At 42.1% G+C, this 18,008-nt stretch overlaps 2 protein-coding genes across 3 annotated transcripts; both read left to right on the top strand.

Moving 5' to 3' along the window:
* Window positions 1-7,414: 7,414 nt before the first annotated feature.
* dynll2b (dynein, light chain, LC8-type 2b) lies at window positions 7,415-9,039 on the top strand. Of its 2 annotated transcripts, none has more exons than XM_006800029.3 (3): window positions 7,415-7,541; window positions 8,080-8,224; window positions 8,313-9,039. In XM_006800029.3, exons 2-3 carry the CDS (start codon window positions 8,093-8,095, stop codon window positions 8,448-8,450), a joined length of 270 nt encoding a protein of 89 aa, XP_006800092.1. In that variant the 5' UTR covers window positions 7,415-7,541; window positions 8,080-8,092; the 3' UTR covers window positions 8,451-9,039. The 2 variants fall into 2 exon arrangements, with proteins under 2 accessions (XP_006800092.1, XP_006800093.1); XM_006800030.3 differs by having other exon boundaries at window positions 7,424-7,541; window positions 8,084-8,224.
* A 725-nt stretch (window positions 9,040-9,764) lies between these two features.
* heatr6 (HEAT repeat containing 6) lies at window positions 9,765-17,736 on the top strand. The gene is made up of 20 exons (XM_006800028.3): window positions 9,765-10,068; window positions 10,315-10,422; window positions 11,157-11,297; window positions 11,381-11,496; window positions 11,695-11,809; window positions 11,893-11,994; window positions 12,090-12,254; window positions 12,344-12,561; window positions 12,683-12,857; window positions 12,936-13,142; window positions 13,922-14,021; window positions 14,115-14,503; window positions 14,585-14,707; window positions 14,815-14,901; window positions 15,518-15,652; window positions 15,739-15,861; window positions 15,976-16,100; window positions 16,220-16,316; window positions 16,433-16,637; window positions 16,792-17,736. Exons 1-20 carry the CDS (start codon window positions 9,775-9,777, stop codon window positions 17,400-17,402), a joined length of 3,636 nt encoding a protein of 1,211 aa, XP_006800091.2. The 5' UTR covers window positions 9,765-9,774; the 3' UTR covers window positions 17,403-17,736.
* The last annotated feature ends 272 nt before the right edge of the window (window positions 17,737-18,008 follow it).

Below are 18,008 nucleotides of genomic sequence, written 5' to 3'. Positions count from 1 at the left end.
AAGAAAAAAATGCAAGTATTTGATTGTGTCTGTGCCAGCACGTTTAAACTGTGATGGCTGAAAATGTAGTGGGTGCTGAAACACGACTTGTATAAATACTAGAACTATTTTGTCTCTCGCTCTTATTTAAGATCACGTTTTGTCTCGCACTTGTAGCAGCGGTCTGCCGCTTTATTACGTGTGCGTGTGACGTACGCTGTCCCCGGCCTCCATTCAGTGTGTCATGAGGGTCTTCCTCAGTATTGGCACTCATGTCACCAGTCCAGTTAAACTGTGAGCACATATTTTATTTTTACAGATAAAAACTGTGTCTTTATTTATCTATTTTCCCCCAACTGCTTGTTCGGGCCGCAGACGTGTAACTGTCACCCTAGCTCGCTGCTAGCGCTAGCATGTCCGGCGGAGGTGTGATTAGAGGACCTGCGGGGAGCAACGATTGTCGGATATACGTAGGGAATCTCCCTCCCAATATCCGCACCAAAGACGTGGAGGACGTGTTTTATAAATACGGAATCATTGGCGATATTGACCTGAAAAACCGGAGAGGAGGTCCGCCGTTTGCCTTCGTAGAATTTGAGGACCCGAGGTGGGCTGCAGTGCCACGTTTTAACTAAATTTTAACCGAAATATCAGGACAGACTTTAAAGGTGATTTTAAAGCCAAAGAGATTCACGTTAATGCCCACACAGAATTGTACTTCAGAATAAGCATGTATATTGAAATGGTTGTCATTGTTAATTTGGGTGACAATTGTAGGTAATTGTGCTTAAAAATGTTTTGTTTTTTATTTGTATTTATTACTTTTGGGGCAATGTATGTGTATGGAGTCAACAAAATATCCACAAAAAACACTTTAAAACTATATATTGATTCATTATCTCTTCTAAGAAAACAGACAATTTTAGGTATAAATGAGACAACAAAACCCCCTCCCAATAAATAAATAAGCAATTAGTTTTTACAAGTATTTTAAGGATATAAAAGCTGAGGGGCAATGCTCTACACCAGGGGGACATTTGAACCCTGCCCCCCTGTAGATCTGCCCCTGGTGTTAATAAGATAATATTGGTTTTAAATTATAAGCTCAGTTTTTTATGAAATCTTATTTCTACCACTAAGGAGGAAGAAACAAAGAGTTTTGACTTATGCCATTCATAAGTCAAAACTCCAACTTAATACCTCAAAATGTCCTTATTCTTTTTCAGTTTCTGGTATTATTTCTCCAAAATATGAGTTAGAAAGTGGCAGAAATGAGTTTCCATAGATTTTAACCAACTAGTTTCACAGATTCCGGATACAGACTGCTGGGTTTCAGATGTTTTCATTTTATTGGCTCTGTATTATGCCATAGAGACCAGATATTTGTAATATGGTCATCTCAGGTACACAGGTCTACTCTCACCTGTATTATCCAGAGATGTTTTCAAAGGGCTGCACAAAGACCCTATTATATAGATTATAATAAACAGATTAATTTGAACAGTAAACCTTGCAAAGCCTTTTAAAGTAGTATCCCTGGCACTTGCTTCACAAAGTTTGACCAAATTAAACTATTTCTCTTCAAAATGATTTACGGGAGGGTTGTTCTTTGAACTTATCAGTAGAAAATAAACAACTGTAACTAGAATTTAGCTAAAACAGTTAAAGTTTTTTTTAATTAAGTAAACACTATATTAAAAGTAAAAGAAAGCAATTACGAAGTAAGAAGAGCAAGATATCTTGAAACCTCATTGAAAACGTCCCTGTAAGTCCCCCTGATATTTCCCATTTGTATTTAATGAAATCCTTCATACCACTGGAAGTAGGCGGTCAGCTCTATTTCCAGCTTTTCTGTAAAAGTGTGTGTTTTAATTAAATGATTGAACAGACAGAACACAGTTTGCTGTTTCAGCACCATGGAGAGTGACACTGGGACTGATGGGGTCTGAGTGTTTTAATAAAGAAATGACGTTTCTCTAAAAACACTTTCCATGTCTAATTAATGTGCACTGTGATTTATTTACACAGCTGTATTGGTCTCTCCATGTAAGAAGTGTCCTCAGAAAATTATGCCAATTTTAGATAATGTTGTAAAAGTAAATTAAGACCAATGTTGCAATTTTATTTTGGGTGAAGCAATATTTTAATGTCTTCGGTTATTTATGGGTTTAATATAAAACACAGATGTGCTTTGCAAGTCTGAAAAGTGAAAGCAATTAAATCTGCATTCTATTTGACTGCAACTAGGGGGCAATAACTGCAGTTTCAAAATACTTGGGTTCCTATGTAAATCTATGGGAAACTGGCTTTCTTACTTAACCTTTCTAAGCAATTTTTTGCTGAGTTTATGGGTTCAGTCACTCATTTGGGGTAATACCAAATTTAAAAAATTGAGTCACGGTTTTAAAATTTTCTCATACTAAGTTTCACAAAGGTAATGCTCATTGGCTAACCACTTAAGCATGTGGTTTCACAAAGAGAAGCTTCTTTCCTCACATCCTATTTCAAAGCACCAGCTTGACTGTGCAAAAATCTTCACCTCCAAGCTTTTTAACCCAGACTTCAGAAGCCAGTAGGTGGCAACACATTTTATACTGTCCGTGGTTTCATACTGTTTTGTCCTTACCATTTTTTTATCATTGAGGGTAAACTGGACAACAAGACTACTCTACTATAATTCGTCTGCACTACAAATGAGATAATGAAAAAAATAAAAATTAAATAAAATCTTAAGAAAAAGTTGTATGCTTGTTGTTAGATTGGCTCAGTTTTACGTTAACACATTAAAGTGATATGTTGAGTCTTCAGTAGTCCAAAAGTCGATACCTTCTGTCATGTTCCGAGGAGTGCATGAGTGTCAGTATCACTCTTCAGGGATGCAGAGGATGCTGTTTATGGACGTGATGGTTACGACTATGATGGCTACGGTCTGCGTATTGAATTCCCTCGAAGTGGCCGTGGAGGTGGAAGGGGAGGTGGTGGCGGAGCTTTAGGAACCCCAAGGGGATGGTATGGTCCCCCGTCACGGCGCTCCGAGTAAAGGGTTATAGTCTCAGGTAGGCGTGTGCATCTTGTCACCTTGCATCTTATTACCTCCCCACCTTAATGTGTTACATTTCCTATAACATCCCTATTCTTCACGTCAGGCCTTCCACCCAGCGGGAGTTGGCAGGACCTGAAGGATCACATGCAGGAGGCAGGTGATGTATGTTATGCTGACGTGTACTGTGATGGCACCGGCGTGGTGGAGTTTGTACGCAAGGAAGACTTGACCTACGCCATCCGTAAATTGGATAACACCAAGTTTTACTCCCATGAGGTAGGTTAGGGTCACTGCAATGAATAGCTCTGGGAGTAAATTTTAGGATTTAAATTTTCCAAGGTAAGTCCTGATGCAAAATTTCGAGCAGCGAGAGTGAAGAAAATGGTGACATTCTACATTAATGACACTAATGGTGTACAATGTTAAGACCATGTTTAATTTCTTTTGTGGAGATTCTTTGTAAGAGGGCGGCAATCTCTTCCAAGTGTTTTTAACCACAATTAATGTAATCAAGCAGCTCTTTTGCCATTCCCGCTCTTCTGTTTGTATGTTCAGGGTGAGACGGCGTACATTCGCGTAAAGATGGACGGCCCTCGCAGCCCCAGCTACGGTCGCTCACGTTCTCGTAGCCATAGTCGAAGCCGGAGCAACAGCGGGTCACGCAGCTACTCCCCAAATCGCAGCAGAGGAAATTCTCACTACTCTCCCCGATGCTCCCACTCTCGCTCTCGCACCTAGACGCACCTCCTATGACATAAACCACCAGCTCATCCCAGCAGCTCGTCTCAGAGTGGAGACGACAGACTTCACAGAACAGATCTCCATGGACCATTTGCTGTGTTAACTGTTTCCTGCATCTCTTGTGTGTTTCTTTTCCCCCAGATTTCTGTTGAGGGATTTATTTTGTGTGTCCTCTTTATTTATATCCTTTTCTCACCCTTTTCACGCACAATGATCTAAACCTTTTTCCTGCAAACTTGTCCCTTCCTATGTGTGTACTCCTCCTCTTCCAGTTCCAAGCTGTGTGTGGATTGTATGCTTTGTGTTTTGGTTTTTATACTGGGGTTGTTATGGATGTATATATATTAATATACATATATTTGTTACCAGCATTGCTTATAAAATTGTATTTTTACACTTTCCTGTGTTTCTCTGTTCAGAGGAGCAGGATAGGATGGGAACAGAGGAGACTGTTCATATTAGGATAAGCAGGAGGAGGAGGAGTCAGATATGGCACCAATGGTATGACGGCTGTGGTCTCTATATCTGAAATCTGCATAAGATAAGGCTTTAGTCCATTTTAGCCATAAATATATGCTTGAACATAGCTGATTACTGTAATGAGATGTTTGTGGTTGTAGTAAAGGTTTTGTTTGTTGCATGCTCACATTCTAAAGTTCATACCGGCAAGGTTAGACAAGCCCCTAAAATCCAATGATTCTTCTCAGTAGTCCCTGCAGATTTTTCTAAAACATTATGAAGTCCTGTGATGGTTCTGTCCCTGGTAGCTGTATTTGTTGACATTTCTTTAAGCATTTTCCTGAAGGTGTGATTCTAACTTGCCTCCTTCTCTTTGGTTCTGCTGGTATTCTGAAGGTCTGGACTGGGCTCATTGTCTCCCCATTCCGGAGCCGGATTAGGATTAGGCTTCAGGATGGATACATGGAGCAGGAGCACTGGAGCAATTTACCGGGAGAAGATCCCGACCCCTGACCCTGTCCACATAACCCCATCAAAGTGGGAACATTTTATAGAAATATTCAAACTTTAAATTGGCCTTCAAACAGCAGAAAGAAAATTTCTTTCCACACGGGAAGGCTTCTTGATGAGAATTATTTTTCTTTTTTAAATTAACATGATCAAAGCTTGGTGTAATCCAGGAGGAGGGCTGGGAGGTGCAGGATGGATCCACGCACGTAAGGAGAGTGGTAAAGCTAAACATGAACACACTTACGGAGGGTGGGGAGACTCGGAGGTTACAGGAGAATGTCACTCCTGTAACCTCCGAGACACATTTCTCTTAGGTCAGCGCTTTTCTGCAGAAGATGCATATTCATTAGGATAAATATAATCTCCAGTACCTTGAAAAGCTTCAATAAAAAATCAGTTTACAGTTTCCTGTTTTCCTGGTTTTCTTTTTTGTACAGTTTCTGCAGATTTATCAGATTACACAGTACGTCTACAAGTTTCTGGCATATTTCTGGCCTGATATTTGACTGCTTGGTTGGTTTCTGGCATGGACTCAGCTTTTAAGCATATCCCACAATTTATTTATTTATTTATTTTTGCCTGTCCCGTTTAGCTCTTTTGCCATCAGAATTATTGTCTAAAGGCGAAGAAAGATGCCCAACAGATTTACTTTACCAAATTGACCATCCCAGCCTTGCCGTAATGGTCCATATGATTCACCTTTTATTGTTTATTTTATTTTCACTTGCTGAATACGGGACAGACTTGACTAGGGGAAAGAAAGGGGAGAAAGAAAGAGGGAAAGAAAAACAGCTGAGAAGAGGGACGGGGGAGAAGACAGAATAAGCAGACAAAAAATAATACATATATTGATCACCTGGATCACCTGTTGAGAAAGAAAAAGAAAGCAAGCAGAAGAAAACGAGAGTAATAGAATAAACAACATCACAATGATATATGGGAATATGACAGTAAATACTAAATATTAAATATTATTGTGCAGCACGTAAGATCGACAGCGCACAGTGTGCTTTGAGGTAGGAGCCAAAAAGGGTGTAGTTTGTGTGTGTGATCACCCGTGTGTACACCTGTGAGCATGGACGCGCTTGTTTTTTAAAAGGTTCCTTCATGTAATGATCTGCTAGATCAAATTTTCACTGAGGTTGAGGTCATGACTTTGGAAGGCTATTCCAGAAAATTAATGTTAGCCTGTTTTCATGTGTATTTGCGATCATTTTTTTTGTTGAAGCATCCAGTTGGGTCCAAGTTCCAAACTTGGACCCAACTGGCTCTTAATTTGAGGTGAAGTTAAATAATCTGGAGGTAGCCCTCTTTCTTTATGATTCCATCCACTTTGTGCAGTGTACCAGTACCACTGGCAGCTAAACAGCCCCAGAACATGATGCTACCATCACTATGGTTGGCAGCTAGTACAGTATTACTTTTCAAAGCCTCACGTTTACTCCTCTAAGCATATCCTGTGTCATACCGTGGGTTATGTTCATGGGGTATGTAGGATCTCCAGGCATTTGGTTTGTTCATGGCTGGAAATTTCAGTCAAGCTTGACATCTCAGTTAATGGTGACAGTGGACAGTGACCCTGGTGTTCCAGCAGTTCCAGTTAATGGCATGCTTGAGCCTTGGAGGTTCCCTTGAACGTACTAACCAATTTCAGAGACAGTTTGGGTCTTCTTCCAGACACTGGAAAAGTGGTGACACATCTGAATGACCTGTACTTATGTACTTGTGTTTGAACTCATAATCTTGGACCCTGCAGTTGTTTAGAAATCACTCCAAGAGACCTTCTCAACTTGTGTAGATCTACAATCCTCTTCCTTAGATCTTCACCGAAGAGTTCCTTGGACTTCCCCATTGGTCAATCCACCAACTGCTGTCAAATAAACACTTTATGTGTTGGCAAAGAAACTACCATTTATAGTCAATCGTGTCAATCAATGAGAAGTTAATAGGTCTTATAAATTTAAAAAACACTGTAGAACTTTCAGCACAACTTAAATGATTTAAGCGAGTGTGTGCACAAATTTGACTCTCTGTGGATTATAGAGAATCCAAAATAATTCCAACTTGTTTCTTTAAAATCATTAAAGATGTTTGCTGTAAAATCATCAAAAAGAACAGTTCAAAGAAATCATTAACACACAAAAGGACTGTGATGTTTATGGTTGTGATAAATGAAAGTAAACTTCTGGGCACATTTGCGATGCCTCAGTTTAGGGTCTTGGTTATCTACGCTACCTTTTTGAAAGAGGGTAGAAATGGACACCAAATAAAATTACAGTCATACCAGCTTGAATAAATAAGGATGATTATGAGTCATGCAATGGGAGCCCAAGAATAAACCATATGAAGTTGAAAATGATCATAACAGGTATAATTTAATGTTACTGTGAGGTACTGAGGACTGTGGAAAAGGGAGAAAAAAGAGAAAAAGCAAACCAGGACAATTTGAACCTGTGTTTTTTACATGATTTGAAAAAACTCAAATCTTGTTCATAACTATTTTATTAGTTATGAATGTGCATATTTCGGGCCCGAGGGGGGTTGCACACCAATCACCTGGATCAATAGGGCAAGTTGGGGGAGGGAACGGGTGAAGCGGTGCATTCTGGGTGGAAATAAGATGCGGGGTGCTGTCCGCAAGTAAAACCACGCCATTGGCAGGGTGGAGGCTTCGCTCGAGCCAATCACGTGGTGAATGTGAAGTGGAGGGCGGAAAGCACGGGGGCACACTTCCTTGCATAAATAAAGGAAAAACCTGCGCGGTCCCTTCATCGCACACCGTTGCACGTTAAGACTTTCTTGAAAGACGGTAAGAGTAAAATGCACGTTTGGTTCTAACCTTTGCTGCTTATAGTCACAGTGAGCAGGTCAGCGCGAGGGGTGAGGTTTCTGTACCCCGCGTGCTCATCCACGCTCTCAGGCTCTTACCTTACTTGCTGCACATTATTTGCAAACCTGGTAGTCGGAGCACTTACACCATTGTTGGGTTAAATTAGCGATACTGCATGTTGCAATGGTTAAACTGGGCTATTCCAGCAACATTTACCAAATAATGATGCCAGCGACGCATGGCTTCTATTTCTTGTGATCCTAACATAAAGGGCCCTTTATGTTAATGTCTTAAATTACACGAGGGACTTCTATCTCCATCAGCTGTTTTGGATAGTGTCCTGGTTTCATTTAGCTCTCACTTGCAAATCATGTAAATCATCTATTCAAAATGAAAGTAAATAAAAGGCACCCCTGCAGCCAGTGACCGCTTCCTTAGGCACATTGTGTGATAGCAGTGATGTCATGAGAAGGTAAGAGCTGAGCGGACACGGTAAAGATTGCTTTGTCTCCTGCAGTCAGAAAGCCAACATGGGTGACAAGAAGGCTGTGATCAAGAACGCAGACATGTCTGATGAAATGCAGCAGGATGCAGTGGACTGTGCCATGCAGGCCATGGAAAAGTATAACATTGAGAAGGATATCGCCGCCTATGTCAAAAAGGTATGTTGCTGTTGCTTCAAAATATGAGTAGCGCAAACTTGTTGCATGCATTTTTGCCAAGAAGATGCTAATGTGTCTTCCCCTGCAGGAGTTTGACAAGAAGTACAACCCCACATGGCACTGCATTGTTGGGAGGAACTTTGGCAGCTATGTGACACATGAGACGAAGCATTTCATCTACTTCTACCTGGGTCAAGTGGCTATTCTGCTGTTCAAGTCTGGCTGAGACGTGGGCTCCTAAACTATTTCAGCATTTCTTCTCCCATTTGCTACATGACTACCTCCTAATTTCTTGCTGTCTTCAGCCTGTTATTATTTTTGTCTGCTGCAACACTACTACCAACAGTGGCTGGTGCTTTGAGCTTGTGTAATGCCTGGACTGGTGATGTGTCATTCATAGAAAATGCCAATATAAAATGACTTATGGTGACAGCACTCAGTCAGCCTCTGCACTTCTAACAGACTCATTATGGCTCATGACTTCCCAGTAATTTGCTGTGCTGTGGTGGCACAGACTTTGTATGTTAGTTCACATGACTGTATAATTTATTTTCATTGAATTAAAATGAGCAACAGCCTTTTTTGTTATCCTTTTGATTTTCACTGACAAACCATGCTGAGACTGTTGCTTACATGAAATAAAGGATGCAAAATACTGAGATTTTAGGGGTTTTGTACATGCCTAAACATTCCTTTTGACACTTGTAGTGTTGTTGTAGATCTTTGGGAATGTAATTCAGTGAGTAGTCATTGTGATATTTTCATCATATTGACCAGAAAAAAACTTTGACAACAGTAAATTGGTTCAAAATGTGTTCTGTGTGCTTTAAATTCATTTCACTTCCATGAGCTATTAATGGCTTGGCACCCTGTTGGGCTGTCGAGCACTTTATCTCCCGTGTATTCTGAAGCATTGTGATGCATCTAAGCTTTAGGTGCTCGGACATAACTGCGAATAGGCAGATATAGAGTACCACTTGTTTGGAAATGCAGAATTTTTTTTTGTGCATGTACAATGCGGTGTATAAGGCAAAAACTGAATTTGTACAGTTTCAAATGATCTTAAAAGCTAGTATTTGGTATGAACACCTTTATTCAACACTTAAGTTCTTGTGTAATGTGCCGTAATGCAGCCTTACAGTCTTACAGTTTGCTTTCTTGTGAAAAAAAAATACAGTAATGTTAAGCACCATTTTAGAAAAAATAAATAAATGGCAAATCAAACTATGTGGAAGCTAATGTCTGCCAGTGAAATAAAGTTGATTACGCATGCAGGCAAAAGTTTACTTTAACTAATTCAAAATTTTGAGTTGCCTAATGTGAAATTTTTAAAATTTTCGGCTTTTGGATAGCAAAAAAATAAAAAATTTATTTTATTGTATTTTTTCAGTGGAAGAAACAAGCCTCCATACTGTACAAAACTGCTGGCGGTAAACGCTGTAAAATGGATAGTTTTCTGGTTTTTACCGCAGGGGGGCGGTAATGAGCTGAACTCTTGGATATGATGCTTTAAAGAAAGCCCAATAACCACCGAGGAGATAGTAGAAGTAATGGCGGCTCAGAGCGGGTTGTCACACCCGGCTCCTGTCCGCGGTGGTGTGTCTGCTTTCCCCCCGGTGCCTCTGTCCGCTGAGGCCGCTCCGTTCACTCCCATGGAGCCGTCCGGTTGGAGGCCCGGCTCACAATCGGAGGCCGAGAAACTGTTTTCCAACTGCGCCATAAAACTGAGAGCCCTGCGAGCAGACTCGGTCCAACTCAAAGAGGAGCTCAACCTGCTCTTTGACCAACTCCTGTCCGAAAACTACAACAGGACCTTCGAGCCCGCTGTCAACATCCGTCCAGAGGTACGGACACCTGTCTTTGGACCTGTAGTCTGTTTTCAGCGACACAAACTCTATAAAAGTCTGCCGCCTCTGTATTTAGAAGCAGAGGTGGGATGAATAAACACTGAAATAGCCATAAACCCACGCACTTCAGAGCCCCGAGGATAACCATATAATCAATAAGAGACTCGCTCTAAACTAAACCAACAACTGTGACATCAGCATTTTTTTTTTCTGTATTGGTGAGCCTCCTTATTTCCATTTCAGGACGTGTGTTCTCTGCTGAAACATGCCAGCTGTCTTGTGCCCCTGACTCAGGAGCATCTAGTCATCAAACTCTGCCAGGTTGTCCATCATCTGCTCAACCAGCTGAAGGTAACAGGTCACGCTTGTGCCACATGTACACTTATGTATTGTTAGGACTGCTTTCGTCGCATTTACACTATATGGACAAAAGTACTGGGTTGTCACTGAACTGAGGTGTTTCGTTCAGTCTCGTTGACACAGATGAACAAAATCAGTGAAGTCGAGTGTGGTACTATAACAGGATGACCGATGCCAACTAAGTGGTATTATTGCAAAGTGGAAGCAATAAATCAATAACCACAGACATCCAGACCTCAATAGGCATTAAAACCATATATAGAGAGCTTGGTGGCATGGTTTCTATGGCCAAGCAGCTTTGCATCACCAAATATCCGACAGCAGTGGGCCATCTATAAAGTTTGTTGGCCTGGGTTGATGGTTCCAGTAAAGGCATATCTTAATGCTTTAGGGAAACTGTGCCAACTTGGGTCTGCCCCTGTGCACAAAGCAAGCTCCTTAAAGGTGTGCTAGGATGAGTTTGATGCGGAAGAATATGCCAAACTGATCCAACCGTCAAACACCTTTGGGATGAACTAGAACAGAGATTCCAGCATCAGTGTCTGGCTTCATAAATGCTCTTCTGGATGAGAGGATGAAATTTACAAGCCTGCAGAGGATTCTCTTAGTGGAAACTCTAATATCACAACAACCAACTCCATACTAACAGAATGGGATGTCATAAAAGCTTGTGTAGTTGTTGGGATATACTGCACTTACAGCCACATTTGTCTTTTATTTTTAAGGTAATAATGGATGAGCACACGCTGGATGTACTTGTGAACTATACTGCAGGTGCACTGAAAGTATGCAGTACGTGGACCCACACAGACGTCCTCCTGGCACTCTCCACTGTAGTCTATGGGAATGGACCTCAGTGCCACCAGGTAGATATTTAGTGCACTTTCCGAAAAGTGTGCCCTAACTGTTGACTATTTACGTCAAGATTTTTTTGTATATATATTTGTAGCACCTCAGCGACTTACTGGGTGAAGAGGGATTCCTCCTGCAGTATAGTTCTCCATCTCAGTCAAACATGGAGTTGCGCCGCGTTGCTCTTACCTGCATGGCCAACATCTGTCTCAGGTACTGCTACAACATGCTTGAGCCAGTAACCATTTTTATCTGTGTAAACTGCAGGCTATATGAAAGCCTGGATGTAGTGTCTATAATCTGATTTCTGAAGAGCTGCTTCGAATCTGGAACTTGAATGAGACACAGTGCCAGTTTCTCCATCTTTGAGCTTGTATTTGTCGCTCTAATCGTCTGCCTCTGTCCCTGCAGGATACCTGGTCAGCCGCCTTTGGATGATCAGTACAGAAGTGTGTGCTTCCGAGCCTTCCTGAAAACGCTGCAGTCAACCAAACCTCCCGACACTGATGAGCTCTTCTACTGCATGGTACTGGATACTCAACAACAAACATTTAAACGAGAAACAGATTAATTCAATCCTGCTTATATAAAATTGTGTAATCTGCGCAGGTGATCCAAGCAGCTCTGAAGGGACTTCAGTGTTGTCTCTCAGGTGGGAAGTGGAAATTTGGTGGAGGGGAGGAGCTTGGGTCTGTACTGGCTGCACTTAAGGTGTAAAATCTCACCACATGTGCACAATTATTATGAATTGATTAATTTTTGTTGAGTTGAGTATTAATATGGAGTCCTGCTCATGTATTCTGCAGCGACTCATGTTCCAGGGGGCTCCAGGTGTGATTGTGGAGTGGCCGGCTGTACTTTATCCAGCACCTTTACCGCAGTACGAGAGTCTCTCCGCAGCAAAAACTGCAGAATCACCAAAATCATTAGAGCCATCAAAGGATGCCGCTGTGCCAGGAAAAGCTTCAGGGGTAAGAAGAGTGTTGATACCAGCAATGGCCATATTTAAAAACATTGAGGAAACTCTGATTTTTAATTGAATGTATTTCTCTCTCTAAAGAATAAAAAGAGGAAATCTAAAGGTAAGGGAAAGAAGACGAAAACCGAGGAGAGCAGAGGGGATGAACGAGAGGAAGGAGATACAGAGACTGTGCCTGCGCCTCCGAAAGGCAGGGCGGAGGAAAAACAGCCTGCCTCATTTCTCTACCCGTCCTGGAAACTAAACAGTTCTGATTCTGAATTTTCCGACCTAGAGGGCAACGCACAGAGCAAATTAAGGTACAGAAAGACCCTTAATAAAATATTTTTCTCCCATGCATGTGCATCTTTTAAAAGTTTCAATAGATGGTTTTTAATTTTTAAATTTTTATTTATTTTTTTACTGTTTACACTCTTTCAGAGTGAACCACGGTCGTGTGCGTCAGGGGGCGCTGCACTGTTTGTTAGCTGTGGTGAAAGCAGTAGAGAAGAGAACTCTGTACGGTTACTGGTCTTCCTTCATCCCCGACTCTCCCATCGGGGGATCACCGCCTCTTACTCTCCTCACAATTATTCTGAAGGACCTCTCTCCAAAGGTACAACACACGCACACACACACTATGCATTTCTGGACCGATACGATTGTAACATCTCTCTCTTGACCCCCCTTCCAGGTGAGGTTGTGTGCACTTCAGGTGTTGTCAGCCATGCTGGATAGCTCCCGGCAGTTCCTGGCTGTGGCTGAAGATACGGCGTCTCCTCGAACATCTTACACCCCTTTCTCCTTCACGCTGGCCACTGCTATCAGAGAGCTGCACCGCACACTCAGTCTGGCCCTGCTGGCCGAGACCTCCCCACAGACTCTCACACAGGTCATAAAGGTACGATTATTTGCTCTCCACAAACACTTTTTATCTTTCATCTCTTTCTCTTTTGGGTTACAGCTACTGTCAATATTTCTTTGTTGAACTTTAATATAAACCCAGATGTTACAGACCATAGCATAATGATTTTTTTTTCTTTCCTGTAAAAACTTATTAGGTAAACATAATTAAATTTAAACTCCATTTAATTTCAGTGGAATTACACCCTCAGTCTCATAAAGTATGACCGAAAACTGATAACTTAATGAATCCATTAGGGTTTAATTACATTTATTTCATTACATGCGATATGTTCAGGTTCCAGTAATGAAATGCGCTATAATGCAAAAGTAAACAAGTATTCTAAGTGATTTTTATAGTGTTAAAAAGTTCTGAAAAGACTCTGGAATAGTCTTTGAAAGTTGCGCTTTTCAAATTCGGACATAAAAATAGAATTAAGAATAAGACTGGGCAGTATTAGTGTTGTTGTTGTTTTTCAGTATTGAAGAGAAAAATAAACAGAATTTGTTGTGACAATTACCAGTTTAGCTATATGGTTGCATATTGCCTGCTAACACTTTGAATAACTTCACATACTTTTACTGTGTAAGGTCACATGTTTGCAGTCTGTGTGTGCATATAATTAAGAGGATTAGTCACTGTTTGTCTTTTTTGTGGTGTTTATCAGGATGTAAATTACAATATGAGTTTCATGTGAAATGAGCTGAGAGAGTGCTGAATTCTGACATGCATCTTTGTTATCCACACTGTAAATATCTGTCTGCTCCGTCTGTTAGTGTCTGGCCTATTTGGTAGCCAACGCTCCCTATCACCGCCTCAGACCTGGCCTGCTCACTCAGCTCTGGAAGCAGATTCGTCCGTATGTGCGCCACAGAGGTCTGTATGTTGTTGGCACGCTGAAATAACTGCCAATAGGATGTAAGACACCGAAGTCTGTTACCGTCCACACAACTATCTGTCCTTCTTTAGATGTGAATGTGCGTGTGTCAGTCCTGACACTTTATGGCGCTCTGGTGACCACGCAGGCTCCTCTCCCTGAGGTGCAGCTGCTCCTCCAGCAGCCAGATCACAGCAGCAGCACGGGTGCGTTTACGCCACAGGACTCGGGCCTCAGCTGGAGACAAAGAGACGGGGTGTCCTCACCCTCTCGTACACCAGTCAAACATTCCCAGCGGAGCTCTAGCACACACTCCCCACACATTCCTCACACACCAGGGGAAGAGGACAGCCGGCGACTCTGGCTGCTGCAGCTCTGTGTGACACTAGTGACTCAACCCAGAGAGGACCAATCAGACAGCGAAGGAGTGGGAGGGGGTGCTGCTTTAGAGCCACCTCCTGTTCGACTTGAAGCTCTGCAGGTGAGCAATAATGAGCCAGACAGGAAGCTCCAAACAGGCATTTCTAAAGTCTGAAGATGTTTTTAATCTCCTGTGTTTCAGGTCTTGTCTCACCTGGTGCGTGGCTACTTCCCTCTAACTCAACATTATCTGTGTGAGATTGGGCAAGTGAGCGCACGCTGTCTTGGGGAGACGGACACCTCCATACAACTGCACGGAGCAAAAGTAATGCCCTCTATATAATATAGCAGTATAAATTCAATACTGATCCTGCAACAGTACACAATAAAACAAGTATCAGATATTTAGAAATAACATTGTCTTTTATTTAGTTGCTAGAGGAGTTTGGTTCGGGAATAATTCAACAGTACAGAGCAGAAAACAACGTGCCTGAGAGCTCAAGGGTCCCCATAAGCCAGGTAAATGCAGATCATTTCTACACAGTGCACTACACACAGCATACGATTACAGAGGTTTAAACAAATGCACTTCGTTCTTTTTGGACAAATCCTCATTCGCCTGTTTCAAAGATGGATTCAGCAAATTTAGGGTTAAAATCTAAGTGTAAGTGCTATTCTTAATATCCATATGTAACAGACAGGTTTAAAATATATATTTATGTAACGTTTTAGAGCATTTAAGCAAACTTTTCTCAGACTTTGACACTAATGTCATGTTTTCTCTCCTCACACACTGATGTGCATTTCTAAGAGATTGTAAAATAATTTTTCAGAAGTGTAAAACCTGAGTTTCAAAGACCCCAGAGATCTTAGATGGAAAAGCTCTTTGTAATTATAAAGATAACCACAGTTTCCTGAAATACTTATACTCACTGGGGTAGGGACATGATTTCATATGATCTACAGGTCGAGCACAGACTGAGAGTTAAGCTGCTGTCATTGAGGTACAGATCAGTTCTGTGCAGGCTTTAGCAACAGTAAAAGGAGGCATTAAGAACAGGTTTATTTAAAAAAAAAAATCCCTCTAATCCACACATCAATGTGTGTTAATTTAATCAATGTGTGTACAATACAGGTGGTGCAGTTTTGGTCAGAAGTGTTGAGCGGCCCGTTAAACCGAGCGCTGCAGAATGAGCAACATCCCACGCTGCAGGCGAGTGCCTGTGACACGCTCTCATCCATTCTGCCGCAGGCCTTTGCACAGCTGCCTGTGAGTTATCCCCTTTTATTAGACTTGTTTTTCTGCACTAGTGCTGCCGAGCTTCACGGCGCTGTGTGTGTACTGTTGTTTTTAAGGACAAGACCCAGCTGATGTGCATCACTGTGCTGCTGGGACTCACCTACATTGAAAACTACCTGGTGAAGACGGCAGCTGTCAGGGCTTTGGGGATCTACGTACTGTTCCCCTGCTTGAGAGAGGTAGGTGTGCTGATCACCAGCTATGACCACAATTTACAATTTAAATCAGATATTTTGAATCCAAGATATGTAAACCTCTGGAAAAAAATAGAAAAATGATGTTCTTCTTTTCAGGATGTCATGTTTGTGGCTGATACTGCAAACACTATCCTAGCTGCGCTCGATGATCGATCTACAAATGTGCGTGCCAAGGCTGCCTGGTCCCTTGGGAACCTCACAGACACTCTTATTGTTAATATGTAAGACAGCATGGATGTACCACACATATAATCTCAGAACAGACTGAAATCATATTAAAAGGGTAGAATAAAATATACCTAATGAATATAAACAGTTGATCTTTTTTCTCTTTAACCAGGGAGAGTGTAGGTGTGGACTTCCAGGAAGAGTTATCAGACATGTTGCTGCTCAAGATGCTGCAGGCAGCCACGCGAGCAGCAGCAGACAAAGACAGGGTGCGAGCAGCTACGCTTTCACACTCACACAAACATGCAGGTTATTTTAAAACGCCCCCGAATTCATCTGTTAGATCTTGTAGAGTGTACTTACGTCCTCCCTCGATCCCTACCAGGTGAAGTCTAATGCAGTGCGCGCTCTCGGGAATCTGCTTCATTTCCTGCGGCAGAGTCAGATGACCAGGCCCGCGTTCCAGCAGCCGCTGGAAGATGCAGTGCGTGCTCTGGTTAAAACGGTCCAATCAGAGGCTACGATGAAGGTCAGATGGAACGCCTGTTATGCTTTGGGAAATGCTTTCAGAAACCCCGCCTTGCCGCTAGGTAAGTTTTTAACCACAGGGCTGTAAAACCATCATACATTATCAGTGTTAAAGCATTACATTTGAAGGAGGCTGCTGTGCAAAATGTCTCCATCAGTGATTTATTTGGATTTCAGTTTTTTTTGAAAAGCTGCTCATGTCCATCTCTTCATCAGACTCAGCTGCCTGGTCTCACGAAGCGTTCTCTGCGCTCTGCCATGTTGTTACTTCCTGTAAGAACTTTAAAGTGCGGATCAAATCTGCCGCTGCCCTTGCAGTTCCCGCCCACCGCGGCTGCTATGGAGACACAGAGCGGTTCACCTGTGTGTGGTGCTCCCTCGCGACAGCCCTTGAGAACAGCGAAGACACCAACGACTTTTTGGAGTACCGCTACAGCGCCAGCCTGCGACACACACTCTCTCAGGCTCTCTTACACCTGCTCAGCGTAAGCCAGTCACAGGACATGCTCGGGCTCGGCGCGTCGCTGGCCAGCGAGGAGGGGACGGGCATCAGAGAGCATTTGATGAAGTACCTCCGAGCAGAGGAAGGAGGAGGAGAGGAGGCAGAGAAGGATATAAGGGGGGAAAGTTTGCACCCTCGGGAGAGAATTGGAAGTGTGGAGCAGATTTTGATCAGGATAAAGGGGTTAAAGGTGGAAGGGGAGGAGGAGAGGGGTAAGGAGATGGTGAGTCATTTCCTGGAGGATTTAATAAAGATTTGTGAAGAGACTTGGGAAAACACCCAAACTAACAGAGAGGTGACTGAAAGCAAAGTGGATCATGTATGAACTGCTGGGCAGTGATTTATGACTGATAATGTTGAACATCTGTTCAAAGATATTTGAAATCTGAAAAAATACAAATAAACATTTTCAGGAAGAAAAAGAATAAATTGAATCCTGTGTATTGATCTCATGCATTTATACCACTTTGGTCATTCTTAGAGGATGATTTTGGCTTTGTAATTTTACTAATATGATTAAAGATTTTTAAGTGTAAACATGTAATTGCCTGCAGTCTGGATTTGTTAAGCTATAAAAACGTTCTTTTGAAACATGTTGCCAAGAAATGTCCTGAACTGAAGCCTTCAGTTGATCCAAAATGCTCCGGAGAGGGAGGGAGAGCACATTTCACCCATATTGGCTTCTCTTCACTGGTTCCCTGTTAAATCCAGATTCAAATTTAGAGTTCTTCTCCTCACATACTAGGTCTTAAATAATCGGGCCCATTTTACAGACCTATAATGCTCCAATAGAGCACTTAGTTCTGAGAATGCAGGCTTACTTGTGGTTCTTAGGATATTTAAAAGTAGAATGGGAGGCAGAGTCTTCAGCTTTCAGGCCCCTCTTCTGTGGAACCAGCTCCCAGTTTGGATTCAGGAGAAAGGCATCCTC

This window comes from Neolamprologus brichardi, chromosome 10, assembly GCF_056152115.1.
Source record: "Neolamprologus brichardi isolate AB-2024 chromosome 10, ASM5615211v1, whole genome shotgun sequence".
NCBI classification, from domain to species: domain Eukaryota; kingdom Metazoa; phylum Chordata; class Actinopteri; order Cichliformes; family Cichlidae; genus Neolamprologus; species Neolamprologus brichardi.
The sequence above is the reverse complement of the archived record's forward strand: the minus strand, read 5'-3'. Positions and strand labels throughout refer to the sequence as shown.

What these genes read in the sequence shown, in the direction of transcription:
- dynll2b (XM_006800029.3), top strand. Translation starts at nt 8,093, where the DNA reads ATGGGTGACAAGAAGGCTGTGATCAAGAACGCAGACATGTCTGATGAA. An exon ending in TCGCCGCCTATGTCAAAAAG is followed by an intron (nt 8,225 to 8,312) that starts GTATGTTGCTGT and finishes CTTCCCCTGCAG; the next exon opens with GAGTTTGACAAGAAGTACAA.
- heatr6 (XM_006800028.3), top strand. Translation starts at nt 9,775, where the DNA reads ATGGCGGCTCAGAGCGGGTTGTCACACCCGGCTCCTGTCCGCGGTGGT. An exon ending in ATGAGCTCTTCTACTGCATG is followed by an intron (nt 11,810 to 11,892) that starts GTACTGGATACT and finishes TAATCTGCGCAG; the next exon opens with GTGATCCAAGCAGCTCTGAA. An exon ending in AAACCCCGCCTTGCCGCTAG is followed by an intron (nt 16,638 to 16,791) that starts GTAAGTTTTTAA and finishes TCTCTTCATCAG; the next exon opens with ACTCAGCTGCCTGGTCTCAC.